The sequence below is a fragment of the Suncus etruscus genome, chromosome 3 (genome assembly GCF_024139225.1).
Source record: "Suncus etruscus isolate mSunEtr1 chromosome 3, mSunEtr1.pri.cur, whole genome shotgun sequence".
Taxonomy (NCBI): Eukaryota; Metazoa; Chordata; class Mammalia; order Eulipotyphla; family Soricidae; genus Suncus; species Suncus etruscus.
This window is the reverse complement of record NC_064850.1, coordinates 33,632,512-33,648,542: the sequence shown is the minus strand read 5'-3', so window position 1 is coordinate 33,648,542 and position 16,031 is coordinate 33,632,512. Positions and strand designations below refer to the sequence as shown.

The 16,031-nt window shown below is 45.5% G+C and overlaps 1 protein-coding gene across 4 annotated transcripts in view; it reads left to right on the top strand.

Annotated features, from left to right (window-relative positions):
- The window catches only part of FOXN3 (forkhead box N3), a 422,773-nt gene that overhangs the window by 252,775 nt on the left and 153,967 nt on the right, over positions 1–16,031 (top strand). For all 4 annotated transcript variants that reach the window (XM_049769838.1, XM_049769837.1, XM_049769840.1 and 1 more), the window contains one exon: positions 7,669–7,805. In XM_049769838.1, the coding sequence (XP_049625795.1) occupies positions 7,669–7,805 (137 nt within the window). The remainder of the gene's footprint in view (positions 1–7,668; positions 7,806–16,031) is intronic.

The following is a 16,031-nucleotide window of genomic DNA, read 5'->3' as shown; positions in this document are numbered from 1 at the left end:
TAAGGTTATTCAGGGGCAAGAGGACGAAGCTTTCTCTCCTGGGGGGGGGGGGGGAGAAGGGCTCAGCGATGGAAAATGGGATGCTGTCAGCCTTGCCAACCGTTGTTAGGGAAATCCAAGCGTCTGATGTGACTTCTCTGTCTTTGTTTCTGGAGTAATTGTCTGCTCAGGGAAATAAACAATGATGTATCTAGGAAAAAAATTCTTGGTAATCAGTTTTGTCCTCTGCTCCCTCATCTCTTTCTCTCTCCCTATTTCTTCATGTTCTTGGCTGGTTCTGCAGCTCACTTTCTAAATTCTTGGACATTTTAAAAAGATTTCCCAACTCCTTCAAGGAAGAATAGAATTTTGAGACTAGAGCATTGGGAATCTTTCACTTACCGAGCACTTTGTGGCAGTGTAAATCTTGGTTGCTTGTTAGAATCACCCCCCCCCCCTTTATTGCCCCCACCCTATCCCAGAACCCTCCAACTTTATTTGTGATGTCCCTTGACAGGAGAGAGAAGCTCAGGAACCCTCTTTGTTTGCATCATGCTGGGTATAGAGTGAGGTGAGGTCTGTGTCCTTCCAGTGTCAGCCCTGAACTGGGGAGATAGGATGAGCCCTCTACATGGGAAGGAACGTCTGGGACAGGTCTGGGGTTACTCTCCGGACCCCACAGGTAGCGGTATAGACCCGATTCTGCTTTATGTGGGTATTCACTCTGGCAGAGCTCCCCAGGAAAGCCTGGACATCACTCTGGCCCTTCTTGTAGGCATGTTGGCAGGAGTCACTTTGTAGTGTTGACCTCTCATGAGCCTTGGGGGTTCAGGGGATGCTGGGATCCACTGGGGAGATGGCCTATGAGTGACTCTGTGTGTGTGGCCGTCCATCTGTCTGTCCATGTCCCTGTGTGGGATCAATCCCAGGTCTCACATAGGCAGAGCATGTGCTTTTCATCTCCAACCAGGGTTCTTTCCTTTCCTTTTCTCTTTTTCCTTTATCCTTTATCCCTTTTTCTTCCCTTCCCTTCCCTTCCCTTCCCTTCCCTTCCCTTCCCTTCCCTTCCCTTCCCTTCCCTTCCCTTCCCTTCCCTTCCCTTTTCTCCTTTCCTTTCCTTCTTCCCACTTCCCACTCATCCCTTTGCCACCTGCCACCTGCTTCTCCCCCAGGCCTGGCCAACAGCCCCAGCTCCTCTGCGGGTCCTCCTGCTGCTTCCACCCCTTCCCCCTCAGCTCCCCCTCAACGGCTGTTCCTGCTCTCACCATCACTCCATTTCCTTCCCGGCAGGTGCTGCAGTCTGTCATGCTTTTGCTCCCTGACTTCTCCAGTGCCCTGAGAGAAGCAAAGGGGAGGGGGTTGTTCTGTGTCCAGCATAGAACAGGTTCCAGGTCCCTTATATACAAGGGAACAGACCAGGGTGGGCAATTTTAGGATGCCCTCCCCCCGAAATGGACATTGACATCCCATCACCAGAGCCCCCAGATTCCCACAGCGCCGGCTCCCTGCCCCACTGGCTGTGTGTCCTGCCGTATTCTTCCCATTCTGCTGCTGGCAAATGGTGTTATTAAAACTCATAAGTGGTGAGAAGGTGGGGAACAAAGGGGGTTCCGGAGAGAGAGCTTGGAGGGCTGGTGCATGCTTGGTACTCTGGGTTCTTGGAGCCCTGCTGAGAAAGAGTCCTCAGGCCCCCCACACACATTCCAGAACAGAGTTGGGAATAGTCCCTGAGCACTCCAGGTATGTCCTCAAACCCCAAAATGAATAGATGAAAATGGAGGGGCCCAGAGAGTAGAAGAGATTAGAGTACCCATGCAGAGAAGTGTGTAGTCAGAAGCTCAAACCCCCAGGGTTTCCCCTTGCACATGGCACCGTGTGCACTCTTGGAGCCCTGTGGTCCAGTGCTCCTGGTGCCCTGAGTGATTTCTAGCTGCTCGTGCCAGGTGAGCAGCACATCTGGGCAAGTGTGTGAGTGGTGCAGGCTGGTGCTTATGCAATCTGGTCTTTGCAGCAAGACCAGCACTGTGATGAAGTTGATGCCCACAGCAGGGAGGGCAATGACGTTGGCTGCACTTGTGGGTTCAGATTCCCAGTAACAAGTGTCCGAGCCCTCCTGAGCTAGGAAATCCGAATACTCATGGGCGCATGTCCGTGTTATAGGGAGCAGGCTCAGAATGTCACCGGCATGCATACTGGCTAGTCTAGTCTATGAAGTTTGTGCTAAGTGCTGGTCTGGATCTGTTTTGTTTCAGTGACCATTCACATGTTCATGTTGCTTCCAGAGTTTGGAAGCAACATTGGAAAAGCGGTTTTTATTCCCAGCAGCTCAGAGCCACACAGAGAGGCCAAACCCAGAGATTCTGTGGAAGATAGACTGGGGGTGGAGGATGGGGTGGGACAGACCTGGAGTTCAAACAAACAAACAAACAAACAAACAAACAGAAAATAGGGTTATCTTTGGATCTTAGACCTAATTTAGTAGTCCATTTCCTTCACTCCCTCTTTTTCTCCCCCCAGCCCCCGGGCCCTACTTAAATCTTCCTTACTAATTGTGTTTCTGTGCTCAAGACTCGCCTTGTCATTTTTTCTTCTGTAGACAAGCAGGGAGTTGGTGTCTATGAATTCCCTGCTGCTTTTTAATTAAAGCAACAAAAAACTTAGCTTTCTTCATGCCTATTCCTTCCTCCTCCCCTTTGGCTTTTCACATTCATTTTCCAAATTGCATATATTTTTTGACATTTATCTTCATGTACCTATATAGATATTTATACACACATATAGATTTAGTTTGTGATAAAAATGTGTCTATAGGGCCAGAGAGACAGCATGGAGATGGGCGTTGCCTTGCCTGCAGGAGGGTGGCTTGAATCCCGGCATCCCATATGGTCCCCTGAGCGCTGCTGGGTGTCTATATAGCACAGCACGTATGGCCTTTGCCTTGCACACTGCCAACCCAGGTTCAGTTCCCGGCATCCTATGCGATCCCCTGAGCCTGCCAAGATTTTTTTGTTTTTGGGCTACACCCAGTGGTGGTGTTTAGGGGCTACTCATGGCTCTGCACTCAGAAATCGCTTCTGGCAGGCTCAGGGGCCCAAATGGGATGCCGAGGATTGAACCCGGGTCCTTCCCAGATCAGTCGTTTTCAAGGCAAACACACTTCCACTGTGCTATTGCTCCGGCCTGCCAGGAGTGATTTCTAAGTGCAGAACTAGGAGTAACTCCAGAGCACTGCTGGGTGTGGACCAAAAACAAATGAAAAAATGTGTCTATGAATGAGGATCTTGTTATTTTGAATTTGGGGCCAGGTTGGGCCATTCTCAGTTATGTGCTCCTGGCTCTGTGCATTGCACTCACTTCTAATGAACTCACTTCTAATGGGAACCAGTCAGAGTTGGGGGGTTGAACTGGATTTGGCTACATATAAGGCAAGTGCCTTAACCTCTGTGCTATCAGTTTGGCCCTTTTTTTTTTTTAATTAATGCATTGAATTAGATCTCATGGTGGCCTCTATTGTTGGCTCTACTCCTTTTAGAGTTTCTTAGCCTTGAATGGTCTATGGCACTCAAAATTATTCAAAAAGTTCGCTTATTCCAGAGATTATACAGTGGATAAAGCCAGTTGCTTTGCACATAGCTAGTTCAAGTTTGATCCTCCACACTCAGTATCATACCCCTGAGTACAGCTGGGTGTAGCCCCAAAACAAAACAAAAATTATATTCCTTGAGCCCTAATTAAACTAGGGGAATCACAACAGCAATAATGTATATTTATGTTCCACTCTGCTGCATGATGTGACCAACAAGGAAATGAAGGGGTTGAAGCAATGCTATACAGCATGTAGAGATTGTGCCTTGCACATAGCTGACCTGGGTTTAATCCCTGGCCTCCCATATGGTTTCGGGAGCCTGCCAAGAGTAATTCCTGAGTGCAGAACCAGGAGTCAGCTTTGAGCACTGCTGAATGTGATAGTGGAGAAGAGGGAAATGAATTTGGGAAATTAAAGAGGGCAAGGGGGGTGTGTAAAAATCTGCATTCTAAAAACTGACATTCAAACTTACTACTCTGCGAGAATTAAGTAACACTTCTTTCTGCTCTGTTAGGGACACTAAAACTAAAATTTTCTGGCTAAAGACACATGCATTCTTTCTCACATGGTTTCATTTTTGAAAAACAAAACAAAACAAAAAAACATTGAGAACTGCTTCTTTCTGCATTGTCACATTAAACTAAGGAGTAAGGATTATGAATCCGAGGCTATGCCACCCCATTTCGGCCCTCCTGAGCTCCTCCCAACCCCGATGATGAAACCTCCTGACTCGAGACATTCCCAGCACGCCCAGCTATGGCCAGACGATGTGTTCATGGTAATTTAAACTTCCTTTGGAAATTTTCAGAAGGTGCTATTGAGAGTCTTGACTAGTGTGTGGGAACCTGGTCTCTCACCATAAATGTAGACCCAGTTTCAGGTTGGGGGGCCAGGAGAGGCATACTGATCTAAAGCTCAGAAAGGTGCCCCCAACCATGTGTGTAGTTCCCTCTGCTTCTTGGTGGTTGCATGAAGATTGGGCAAAAGAAGCCTCTAGACTCTGGCTTGTTTTGTTTTTTGGGCCACACCGGCTCAGGGGGTTACTCCTGGCTCCATGCTCAGAAATGGCTCCTGGCAGGCTCAGGGGACCATCTGGGATGCTGGGATTCGAACCAATGACCTTCTGCATGAAAGGCAAATGCCTTACCTCCTTGCTATCTCTCTGGTCCCGACTCTGGCTTGTTGTGATCAGAACTTCTTGTGGTGACCAAGGAAGGACTTAAATGGGAGCACATTCCGGGTGTCCAGAAGGCCAATGGGAAACATGGACAAGATGGAAAGAGCGTCATGGTGAATTCAGTAAGGGGGACTAGGAAAATGGATCTTTGTGTATGTCACATCAGTTCACAGAAGGCTCCTTTCAGGGTCAAAGGCAGAGGTAAGGGGTGGCTGTCTCTGGTTTGTGGAGAACCAGCTGTGACTTCATTTGCTTCATGGATCCCAACTGGACCACCCCTCCCCAGCCCTGACAACTTGCAGGTTCTGCTGTGTAGGATGTATATGGCATCAGGCTGGCACAGGGCCGGTGCCAGTCTCCAAAAGAAAGTTCTCTTTGGGGCAGGGGAGTGCCTGCTTTGCTTGGGAAGGGGTGGTGTCACATCTGCCTTGGGACCATCCCTCTTTCTGTCTACCTCTGGTACTAGGTATAGTTACCTGTGAGCTGGGTACTCCATGGCTCTCCCTACTGCAGGGGTGACCAGCAAATGGGTATTGAGAGGGAAGAGAGGAGAGAAGAGAAAAGAGATGCAAGACACAAGACTTCCCTGAGCCTGTGAGCAGCCCTCGCCCCTTCATTCTGTTTCATTTAGCCTGAGATGAAGCCAGATTCTCTCTTACAGACACCTCACTGCCAGCTCGTCTTCCCTGCTCAGGAGTATGGCTTGCCCCTGTTTGGGAAGTGGGTAGATCACCAGTGGGTTCCCCTCACCCTTCTTTGGTTCTTCCTAGTGGGCTCCCTGATGCACCCCACATATCACACCCCTGAAATTTGGACTCTTTTTTGGGAGGGTGGCATACCCAGTGGTGCCCAGTGGTGCTCAGGGATTGCTCCTGACTCTGCGCTCAGAAATTAACTCCTGACAGGCTCGGGGGACCAGATGGGGTGCTGGGGATTGAACCCAAGTGGGTTGCATTAAAGACAATGATGGCCCTTTTTTTCCCTAAGAAACATCTATGCACTCCCCTCTTCTTTCTTTTTGTTTGCTCTTTGATTTGGGGGCCACACACAACAGAGCTCAAGACTTATTCCTTGATTTGCATTTAGTCCTTGTGGTGCTTGAGAACCATATGTGATACCAGGAATCAAACCCAGGTCAGCCATGTGCAAGGCAAGTACCCTATCTGCTACCCTGTTGCTCTGACACTATGCAGCCTTTTCCCCAGGGAAAATGCCAGCAGGGAGTTTTGGAGGCAGCATTTTTTTAATGGCAGAAATTCAGCAGTGGCCTCCTACCCCTGGAACTTTGGGAGTGTGAGAAGGTTCATGTGAAAGATGAGGTTCCAAGGACACGAACCTTCTCAAAACTGGCATGTCTTGTCTTCAGACATCGCTTGGCTCAGCTGGGAGCTCAGCCCCTCTGCAAATTGGCCTGACTGGGTTTGAGCTCCAGTCTTGACGGAGAACCAAGCCAGGCTCTCATTGATCCCAGGGCTCACACTGCCCGCACTGATGGTGGCTTTAAGGCCGGCGAGCTAGGACCATGCTGTTAAGATGCTTACTTGTATCCCAACACTGCAGATGGTCCCCTGAACCTCACTAGTAAGGAGTAAACCCTGAGCACTGTTTGGTGTCTTGAAACAAATAAAATGAAACATAAATAAAATGTTAAAATACATTTCAGATGAGCTTTGGGACTAGTTTGCAATTATTTGTTGAGCCTGATGACTTGGGCATGCATGGTTTTGTTTATGTTAATTATTTTTTGTTCATTTTTGGAGAGGGCATACCCAACTATGTCATTGCTGGGATTCAGACTTGGACCTCCTACTTACTAAGCCCCTGCATACGCCAGCTAGTTTAGTTACCTCTCCTACACATAAGCATTTTTTGAAAAGGCTTCTTTAAGGATTTTTAGGAATCTCGTATTTTTACTTCTACGCAGGGATTTTCTTGGAGTTTCCATTGTTAGAATAACTCAATGGTTTTCTTGTTTGCTTTCTAAATCTTCCTGTTGTACAACAGATATGAAAAGAGTCTCTTGTTTAGAAGCATTGGGTGGGCGTGGGTCGCTCTAGTTTGGTCCCTTTTCTCTCCAGATTAGTCAATATTTACTAGTGACTTTACCAAACTGACTGTCGGTCACTTGAAAGAGCGCACAAGGAGCAAAGCCAGCCTGTTGGCCTGCCACCAGTTCCACTGGACCTGGGAGGAAGGAATTTGCTTGGAACAACCCCCTGTGTGCACAGCCCAAATGCCTCTGTACCCCCTTCTTCCTTCAGAAGCAGCTGGAGGAAACTGGCAGTTTTGAGTTTGACTCCTAACTCAACCCTGAGGTCTGAGCTGAGAGCTGTGAATCCAGAGACCGAGAAGTAAATCCTGGGTCTGAGTTCTTTTGTTTCCTGAGGAAGGTGGTTAACGATTTCCAGCTGAAGCTTAAATGTCTCTTTTGTGAGCGAGTAGGAAAAAAACAGGTGGATTACTTTTCTGTGGTTGTAAAGTGGGAGAGTTTCAAAACATCTCCCTGTTTTTTACAGCAACAATGGCATTTTTGGCGAAGGGTTTAGCCCTCTTTCTCTTTCTCTGTTTGAAATGTGACAAATAAAGAGCACAATTTTGAGAAGAGAATGACACACATTCACTACCACTGTGGGTCTCGGAAAGGGAGCTGAGAGCCTGGATGTGAAAATCATAACATCCTTGTACCAGTATTCCTGCTTATCCTATTTTATCTGTCAAACTTGATAGGTGTGGGAGGAAGTGCTCTAAGGTCAGAGGACCAGCTTTTAATATTTCATAGACTAGCCAGTAGATGTAAAGCTTTAAAAAGATAAGTACAAGTGGTCCTATAATCTCTTATCTTTGCTCATTGCAGAAGACAAAAAGCATCTAAGCATCTCTTATTAATTGTTTTTGTATTTTTTTTTCTTTTTTTCTCTTTTTGCAGAGTATTGGGAAAGGGTCGTTGTGGTGCATAGACCCCGAGTACAGACAAAATCTAATTCAGGCTTTGAAAAAGACACCTTATCACCCACACCCACACGTGTTCAACACACCGCCCGCCTCTCCTCAGGCATATCAAAGGTAAGCCAGAGAAAACTTTTCTGTCTCCTGAGGTCGTATTATTTGGACCAAGATGGGCCCTCAAGTGCAGTATTATGTGCTGTCTGTGATTATTAAATGGCCACAGGTAAATAAGAACGACATAACGTACTATGGGAGGTAGGTATATTATTGGAATTTCTGTAAACCTTACCTAGTTTTTGCTGTTCCAGAGGATCATGGTTTTAGAAGGTTCCATGGAGGGCGAAATGTCTTCCAGGGTAGAAATACGACAGGAAAGCTGGCAGGTTGGCTGGGATGCAGGTACAGATATATCAAGTAGGTGATCTTGTCTCGTCACCATCCCGACCTGTATCTCACCATCCCGACCTGTGTCTCACTCAGGCCTTCAACAGGCTCGCTCAATTGTTGTCCTTCTCTGTTTCCATGAGGACATGCTCCCCAGCAATCATTTTGTTGTGGTTACTTGGTGTTTGCCTCTCAAGGAAAACCTCAAAGAACAATGGGGACTTTCTTTCTCTTTTGCTTGCCTGTTCCTTTGGAGACAATGAGGTCATGGGTGCCCATTTCCAAAGAGAGAATTGGAAAGGGAGGGTTTGTCATTTACTGTTTAAGAAAAAAATCATATGAGTATGTGAGTTTAAACACTAGCCACATAATACATGAGCAAATATGAGTCTAGCCACATATGACAGAGATTGTAGACTTGATTTTAATCACAGCTACGATTTTGATCAGAAATAATACTCTTCCCCCAAATCCTAGGCAAAAATACTTTTATTTTAATGCACGGAAATGTTTTATATTCCCCACATCAGAGAAAAGATACGGGGACTGCAGTCAGGGCATAAACTCATATTTTAGGAGCATGTTAGTCTACTTAGTAGGTTCTTTCTCGGGGCTGCTGCCGAGTTGCCCAAGGAAAGCAGAGAGTGGTCCTGTGGCAGCGTTGGCGTATTCTCGAGCAGCATTCCATCACAGGCCCCTGTCAATCGGGCTTCTGCGAGAGCTGGGGAGGAACAGCTGGGCTCTCGGAGAAGACTGCTGTATGTCTGCCTTTGCTAGGCGATTAGCGTGATGGGAGCCATGGCAACTGCAGCGTCTCCATAGTAACGCGTAGTCCAGACAGGTGCAGTTGCATCACAAGGCTGTTTTGTTGCCTGGCAAAAGGACAGGCCATTAGTGCCTAGATATACGCGGTTGCCTTAGAAACTAATAACCCTACACAGCAACTACAGCCGGTCTGAAAGATTTTCGGGGAGGGGGGAGAGAAGGAGTTGGGGGGGGGGTTGTAGCTGCTTTTGTCTGTATTCATAAAAAAAAAATCAGTGGAAGCACACTTTATTGGAAATGACAACTTGAGGTCATTTCCCTGTAAGAGATAAAGTAGGATTTTCCAAGGCGGTCCAACCAGTTATAGAAACGTCCAGAAGGCCAGAGACATATGGTTGGTTGTTTTCCTAGTGGCTGTAGCCCCTCCTGAAATGGAAGGACTGTGGAACAGGGGTGGAAAATTGCTGACACGTGGGGGAGATGACACTGGTTGCAGGTGTATCTCATCTTGTGTCCACCCAGTCTGACCCCCAGGTATGTTCCCTCCCCCCATTTGTGCCTCAGAAATATTTCATGTCCTTCAGCTTCCCTGTAAAGAGCTTCCCTGTGCTCCTCCGTGGGTCACATCATTGGTTCATTTAGACTAGTATTTTGTTGCCAATTGTGACCCCGAGGGAAGCACAGTAATTATTTAATAATTTGAAGGATTAGAGCTGAGCTCTGGGGGCTGCAGAAGGAATAGCTTTCCCAGGCAAGAGGCTTTCTGAGCTGGCCTGAGCTTAATGACTTCATTTGATTTTTTTTTTTAAGTAGAGGCATAAAAATACAGCCTAAGCAGAGCTTTTGTAATGAAGATCATTTCCTCAGGAATATTTAAGAATACGCAGGGTCAAGGGCCAGAGCCATGGCACAGCTGGTAGGACGAATACCTTGCATGTGGCTGACCTGACTCTCAACTCCGGCAGCTTATACGGTCTCCTGAGTACTGTCAGGAGTGATTCTTGAGTGCAGAGCCAGACGTAACCTCTGAGTACTGCTGGGTGTGGCTCCAAAACTCATCCCCCCCCCCCCCCAAAGAAAATAATACGAAGGTCGCCTTTCTCCCCAGTGATGAGGAAAAGGGTTCCTACCTACCTGCCCTTAGGACACTCGATGTGCAGTGAGATGATATATCAACTCCAAGAGAACTCTAAAAACAGGTCATTCTTTCTCCCAAGGTGTGAGCCCTGCACAGAAAGCTGTGTGTCTGACCAAGTGTTTCTGTCTGTGTGTCTGTGCAGGGCACGAGAACGTGTGACTGGTGTAGTGCGGTGATGCCATTGCATCCAACTCTCTTCTTAGCCTGCTGGCTGCTTGTTGCCATGACCTTGGGAAGGGGAACAAAAATGAGTCATGACACAGGGCTCCCCCAGAGACTGACTTGACCATATCTGGCTGGGTGTGCAGGGGTGTAGGGATCACCATTATGGGTGCCTTGGGCCACTCACGCCTTTCCGGAGTTGGGTGATGAAAGACTGACATTGGCAGGTCTTCGGGGCAAGGAGTGCTTGGACCCACTCTGCCAGGATCACAGGTGTCTAACAACAGGATCATGCGTATCTAAACCCCATAGATGATTCTCCCCGCAGACGGTGAATGGGAGTGCCATCACCCAGATCTCTGGCATCTAATGCTGTCTTTGGGTGGGTTTTGTTAAGCTGAGCCCTGAACTACAGGTATGTGGTTTGCATCTCCCTGGGCCTTTCCTCTGGGGCTGTCCCCACAAAGTGATAGCTAAACCACAGAAATCCACAAAGGGATGGTTTCCAGATCCTGGGAACTGAAAGTTCAGGATCAAGGTGCCGGTGAGTTATTTGGTGTTTTCTTCTGAGACTGTGGGGGCCAACACTACCCCCACCCCCCAAGTCTAGACTTTGCTGGCCTTCTCTGACCAGTCTGTCTTGTTGGTCATGAGGCCTTTCCCCCGTGTGCTACATCCAGATGCCCCCTCCCTCTTGTTACAAAGGACACAGGCTGTATTAGAGGGTCCATACTCCTCTAGTGTAACCTCCCTGACTTCCCCTCTCCTTGTCTCCTTAATTGGGGAGAGGTGGGATTTTTTTTTTAAACTGTGGAATTTGCAAACAGTCACATGACTGGGCTGTCGTGCTCCATGAAATGACATGCTCTGATGACATCTGAGGTCACAGACAATGGAGCTACTGATACATTCAGTGTGTGTGTGTCTTTGAGTTTCTGTATTTGTGTGGGATAGATAACAAGGGACGAGCCCACTGTGCAAGGCAAGCCCTCTTGTAAGCTGAACTCTGACTTGGGCCCCTGGTATGTCTGAGCTTCATAATCTCTTTGGTGACTTTGGCTAAATTGGGTTCCATACTGCTCTCATTTTGTTTTTGTTTTGGGGCCACACCTGGTAGCACTGAAGGCAAATGTCCTACCCTCTGTGCTATTGCTTGTGCTTTAGAAGTTTCAGCTGATTAGAAATTCAAAGAAGCAGAACCTAAGTGTTCAAGAACCAGAGTGGGCCACATGCATGGGATCTGGGAGCCATCCCGAACCTAACATTCTCTTGTTTCTGATAAAAAAGATTCCAGAGAACTAATGCAGTGGCTTCTCCATGCAGGGCTCTGGAAGTGAGCTCCACATCTAGTGGGTTTTTACACTTGGTGACAAGTTTCCACAGTACGTAAAAGGGGCAGAAAATTAAAAAAAAAAAATTCTTTTTTTTTTTTTTTTGGTTTTGGGTCACACCCGGCAGCACTCAGAAGTTACTCTTGGCTCTATATTCAGAAATAGCTCCTGGCAGGCTCAGGGAACCATATGGGGCATTGGGATTCAAACCACCGTCCTTCTGCATGCAAAGCAAACGCTTTACCTTCATGCTATCTCTCCAGCCCCAGAAAACTAAATTTCTAAGTTGAAAACACTGACTAGCCTGGTCTTAGCCAGGTGGCCAAGCAGATGACATCTTGTTGTGAAGTTACACCTGGCTATGATGTCATGAGTGAGAGCTGCCCTTCTGTGGGTTTGACCCCAAGGGTTAATGCTGTCTGACATACCCAGTCATGGCCTGGGATATAGCTCAGTAGTGTAGCTCATGCATGAGACCTGAGTCCATTCCTGGTACCACAAAAAAAAAAAAAAAAAAAAAACCTAAAATAATAACAACAACAAAACAAGCGAAAAACCAAAGTAAAAGGCGGGGGCCCAAGACAGTACAACAGGTGGGATGCTTGCTTTGAACCCAAGCCTACTTGAACTTGATTTATAACACCCCATATGTGCTCCTGAGCATATATAAGATTGCCAAAAGATTCTTGAATGCAGAGCCAGGAGTAACATCTGAGCACCACTAGTATGGCCTCTAAACCAAATTAAACCAAAACAAAACAAAAACTAAAGTACAAGGCCAACAAGCTTTCTTCTATCTAATCATCAGTGTCTCAAAGCTGTCAAGGCCATTCAAAACAGGTGAAGTTCGAAAAACTGGTCCAGGATGCAAGGGGGACTAATTGCAGGCTAACTTCAGGAACACAGTGTCAGGGGTGGACTTCCAGCAGCCAGCATATATGACTGGAGAAGAGCGCGTGCCAGTTAGTACACTTTTGAGTGTTTAGTTCAGACCAAATAAATAAATAAATAAATAAATAAATAAATAAATAAATAAATAAATAAATAAATAACGAAGAACAGTAGCAATACACGGTGTTAACATCAGGGAAACGGGAACCATGGAGGATGCGATGGGAACTCCCTGTGCTTTCTTTCTAACTTTTCTATGAAAATAAAAGCTGTCCCCTGGCACACAGACGAGCTGCATTTATCGCTTTTAAATATGCAGCTCATTTTTCGGTGTAATGTAAAGTAAAAAGACTGCATTGCTGAATAGTCAGTTGTCTGACCTACTTCAGTTCTCTCTCTGGTCCTTACAGTACATTTGAAGAGCTGATTTCTGGGGCCTCTTTTACTTCCTTTTCTGTAGATTTGCTGAGCCACTTGGGGGGCCTTACTGTAATTTGTATATTCCAGTTCTTGGTGCTCTGCATGCGTAGAAAGGCAATCAGCTCAGTTTGGGGGTTTTCCCAAGGCAGTGCTCAGGGAACTTGGGCAAATCAACTTCCCATAGGGCTATAATAACCCTTTACCAGTTTGGTTTTCAGGATCTTGATCTGGAAAGGGAGAAGTAACTTAGCATGTCATTTTAGGGCTCTCTTATCTTTTCTGTTTTGTTTTGGGCCACACCAACAGCGCTTGGGGTTAATCCTGTCTCTGCACTCAGAAATTACTCCTGAAAAAAAAGAAAAAGAAATTACTCTTGGCAGACTTGGGGACCATGTGACATGTGACGTGCCAGGGATCTAGTTGGCTTTGTGCAAGGCAAACACCCTCCCCACTGTGCTATCTCTTGGGCCCCAGGACTCTGGTGTCTTGATGCTTTTACTATAGCCATTGCCAAGTCACCCTCCCATCTGTGTCCTCAACTGCATTCCTGCCAACCTTCTACATAAATTTTCATTTCCTAAGCTTCTGCCAAATCTTATACTTAAATAAGATGATCTTGATTATTTTGATACTTAATAATGGAAACAATTAGAGTGGGTGCTGCCCTGTAACCACGAGTAGGAGAACAAAGTGTTTTCAGAAATGGTCTTGGTACATCTTCAGATAGAGGCTCTAATCCGGAATCATTTGAGAGAGAAAAGCCTTTAAATCATCCATCAGCAAAGGTGGGAAGAGTGATCAGATTTACTAGTGGGTGTAGCTGGAAGTAAGTAACATGTAGTTCTTTCATTTTCTCTGGGGACTCCAGGGAAACCTCAATTCTAATATCTTTCTGCTTTGTGTGCTGGTCTGTGGTTCTAAATGAGCCCCAGCCTTGACTGAAGATGTTTTGAGAGGCTCCACCCTGGGGCTCCTGCTGGTAAACAAACTATCTTCACTTTAAAAACAAGGACAGCATATTGCATATATTTGGAGTGTGGTGGTTTTGGAGCCAGTGATGCTCACTCGGAATTTACTCTTGTCTCTGCACTCAGGAATTTCTTCCTCACTGTGCTTGGGGGACCCTTTTGGCTGCTGGGGGTTGAACCAAGATCAACCATGTGCAAGACTCTGGCCCTAATCTATTTATTTTTGGTGGGGGTGGGACCATACCCAGCGATGCTCAAAAGGTTACTTTTGGCTCTGCACTCAGAAATCACTCTGGGCAGTTTTGGGTGACCATATGGGATGCTGGGAATTAACCTGGGTTCGTCCCATGTCAGCCGTGTGCCAGGCAAACACCCTACCCTACCTCTGTGCTATTGCTTTGGCCCCCGGCCCTGTATTTTATATTTTGTATAAGATATTACAACTTGACATCAAAAGATAGGGAAATCCACTGGGGTTGACTGTCCCTAAAGCTTGCAGTCAAAACGTTTCAAGAAAGTTTCTACAGCTCTTAATTTTTTTTTCTTTAGGAACCATCACAGACATTTCAGCTTAACCACTTAGCTCTTTATGCTTCTCTTTGCTTCTGCTAAGCAATTTAATGAGCCGCAAAATATACGTTAATGGCCTCTCCAAAGAATTTGGCCTTTCGGATATTGAGGGTTTTAATGAAAATGGCCAATTTCTAGTGCTGACTCAGAAAGTTTTAGTTTCTTCTGCTTTCTGCTTAATTCATGATTTGAGCTTTTTCTTCCTTTATATATTCTTTGTGTGTATGTATGTATATGTGTGTTTAAATGCCTCCATAACATACCACTAGAGAAATTGGATCTAGTGGTCCAAATATATTAGAATTAAGGAAACTAAAAGTGATTTCTCACTGGAGATGGAAACTTGGAGGGACCTGGTTGGGGGTAGGGTGGGGAAAAGATAGAATCAGAAGGTAGGAAAGGTGTGGAGATATTTGGGGAGCACATCCTTTTAGACAATTAAAAGATTAGAAAGCTCTTACAACCTTAAGCTTATTAACATAGTCCTGTTAATTTGGCCACTGAAATGCTGAATTTGCGCACAAGAAATAGCTTATTCATTGCTTGGGTAGCATTTATTTTTTAACTTGTAAAGCATCTTTCATTCCAGTCGTTCAAACTGGTGTGCATTTAATTGTTGGCAGACAACATACCAAGCCACTCTTAAGTCTACTTACATTGAAGGAGTTTGTCATATTGTTTGTCATATTGTCGCCAGCTTGGATCCAGCTTAGATTAGTTACATCATCATTGTACTTTTTATCTTTGAAGTAGCATAGATGGTGGAAAGCACAGACAGGTTTTTAAATACCCTCTCGTATTTAATAATGTGGTTGTGTGAGTTTAATTTAAAAGGTGAGGTGCTCTATAGCTTGAAAATGTCTGCTCCACTCTCCTTTTGGCAAGTGGTAAAGCATTTTTTACTTCTTCATGTATTGCATCTTTAAAAATCAATATGAAGCTTCATTGCACCAAATATGTAGAAAAATGTGCTAAATTACTGTGAAATGGATATAGGATTGAATGACAAGGTTGTCAAATAATAATGCTTGCAAGTTTGAACTTAATATTATTAAAGGGAGAAACAGATGATGTAAAAAAAACCTTGAAAGTTGTAATGGCGTACTCTTTTTATTTTTTAATTCCACAATTTCGTTGACAGTGTGAGCTTTAAAAACCAACCAGTTAGCTTATGATTTTATTTGCATATCAAGTCACGCTATCTCTTGCTTTCCATTGTATTTTCTGAGTTCCTCACAGAATATTTCTGAGCTCAGCATTTTGCCGTCAGTGTACTGGGCCATGTACATTTCATTCTCATTCAATCCTACATTATTTGATTTAAATGGAAAACAGCCCCAGTTATCTTGGAGCACTTACCTAGGAGGCATGGTGCATGAATATTGTGCCCAGTCATCCAATTTCATTCTGTTTTCATACTCACTTTGAAAGGTGAATGTTTAAGCAGCCTGATTATATCTATTTTACTGAGGTGCTGTGTTAGAAAAACACATGGTGTGGTGCAGTTACATTTCCATCCTCTGAATTCTTGGGGTGCCTTTTCCCTTCAGTTTGTATGCTAATAAGTAGCAGAGGTGTCAGGATCTGTTTTAAAAGTTTCGAAACAAATGTCTAGTACACAAACTCCTGGGATGATGAATAGCTGACTTTCCTGGTCCCTAATTCCTGATAGTGGAGTTGAAGGTTAATTACACACACACACACACACACGCAC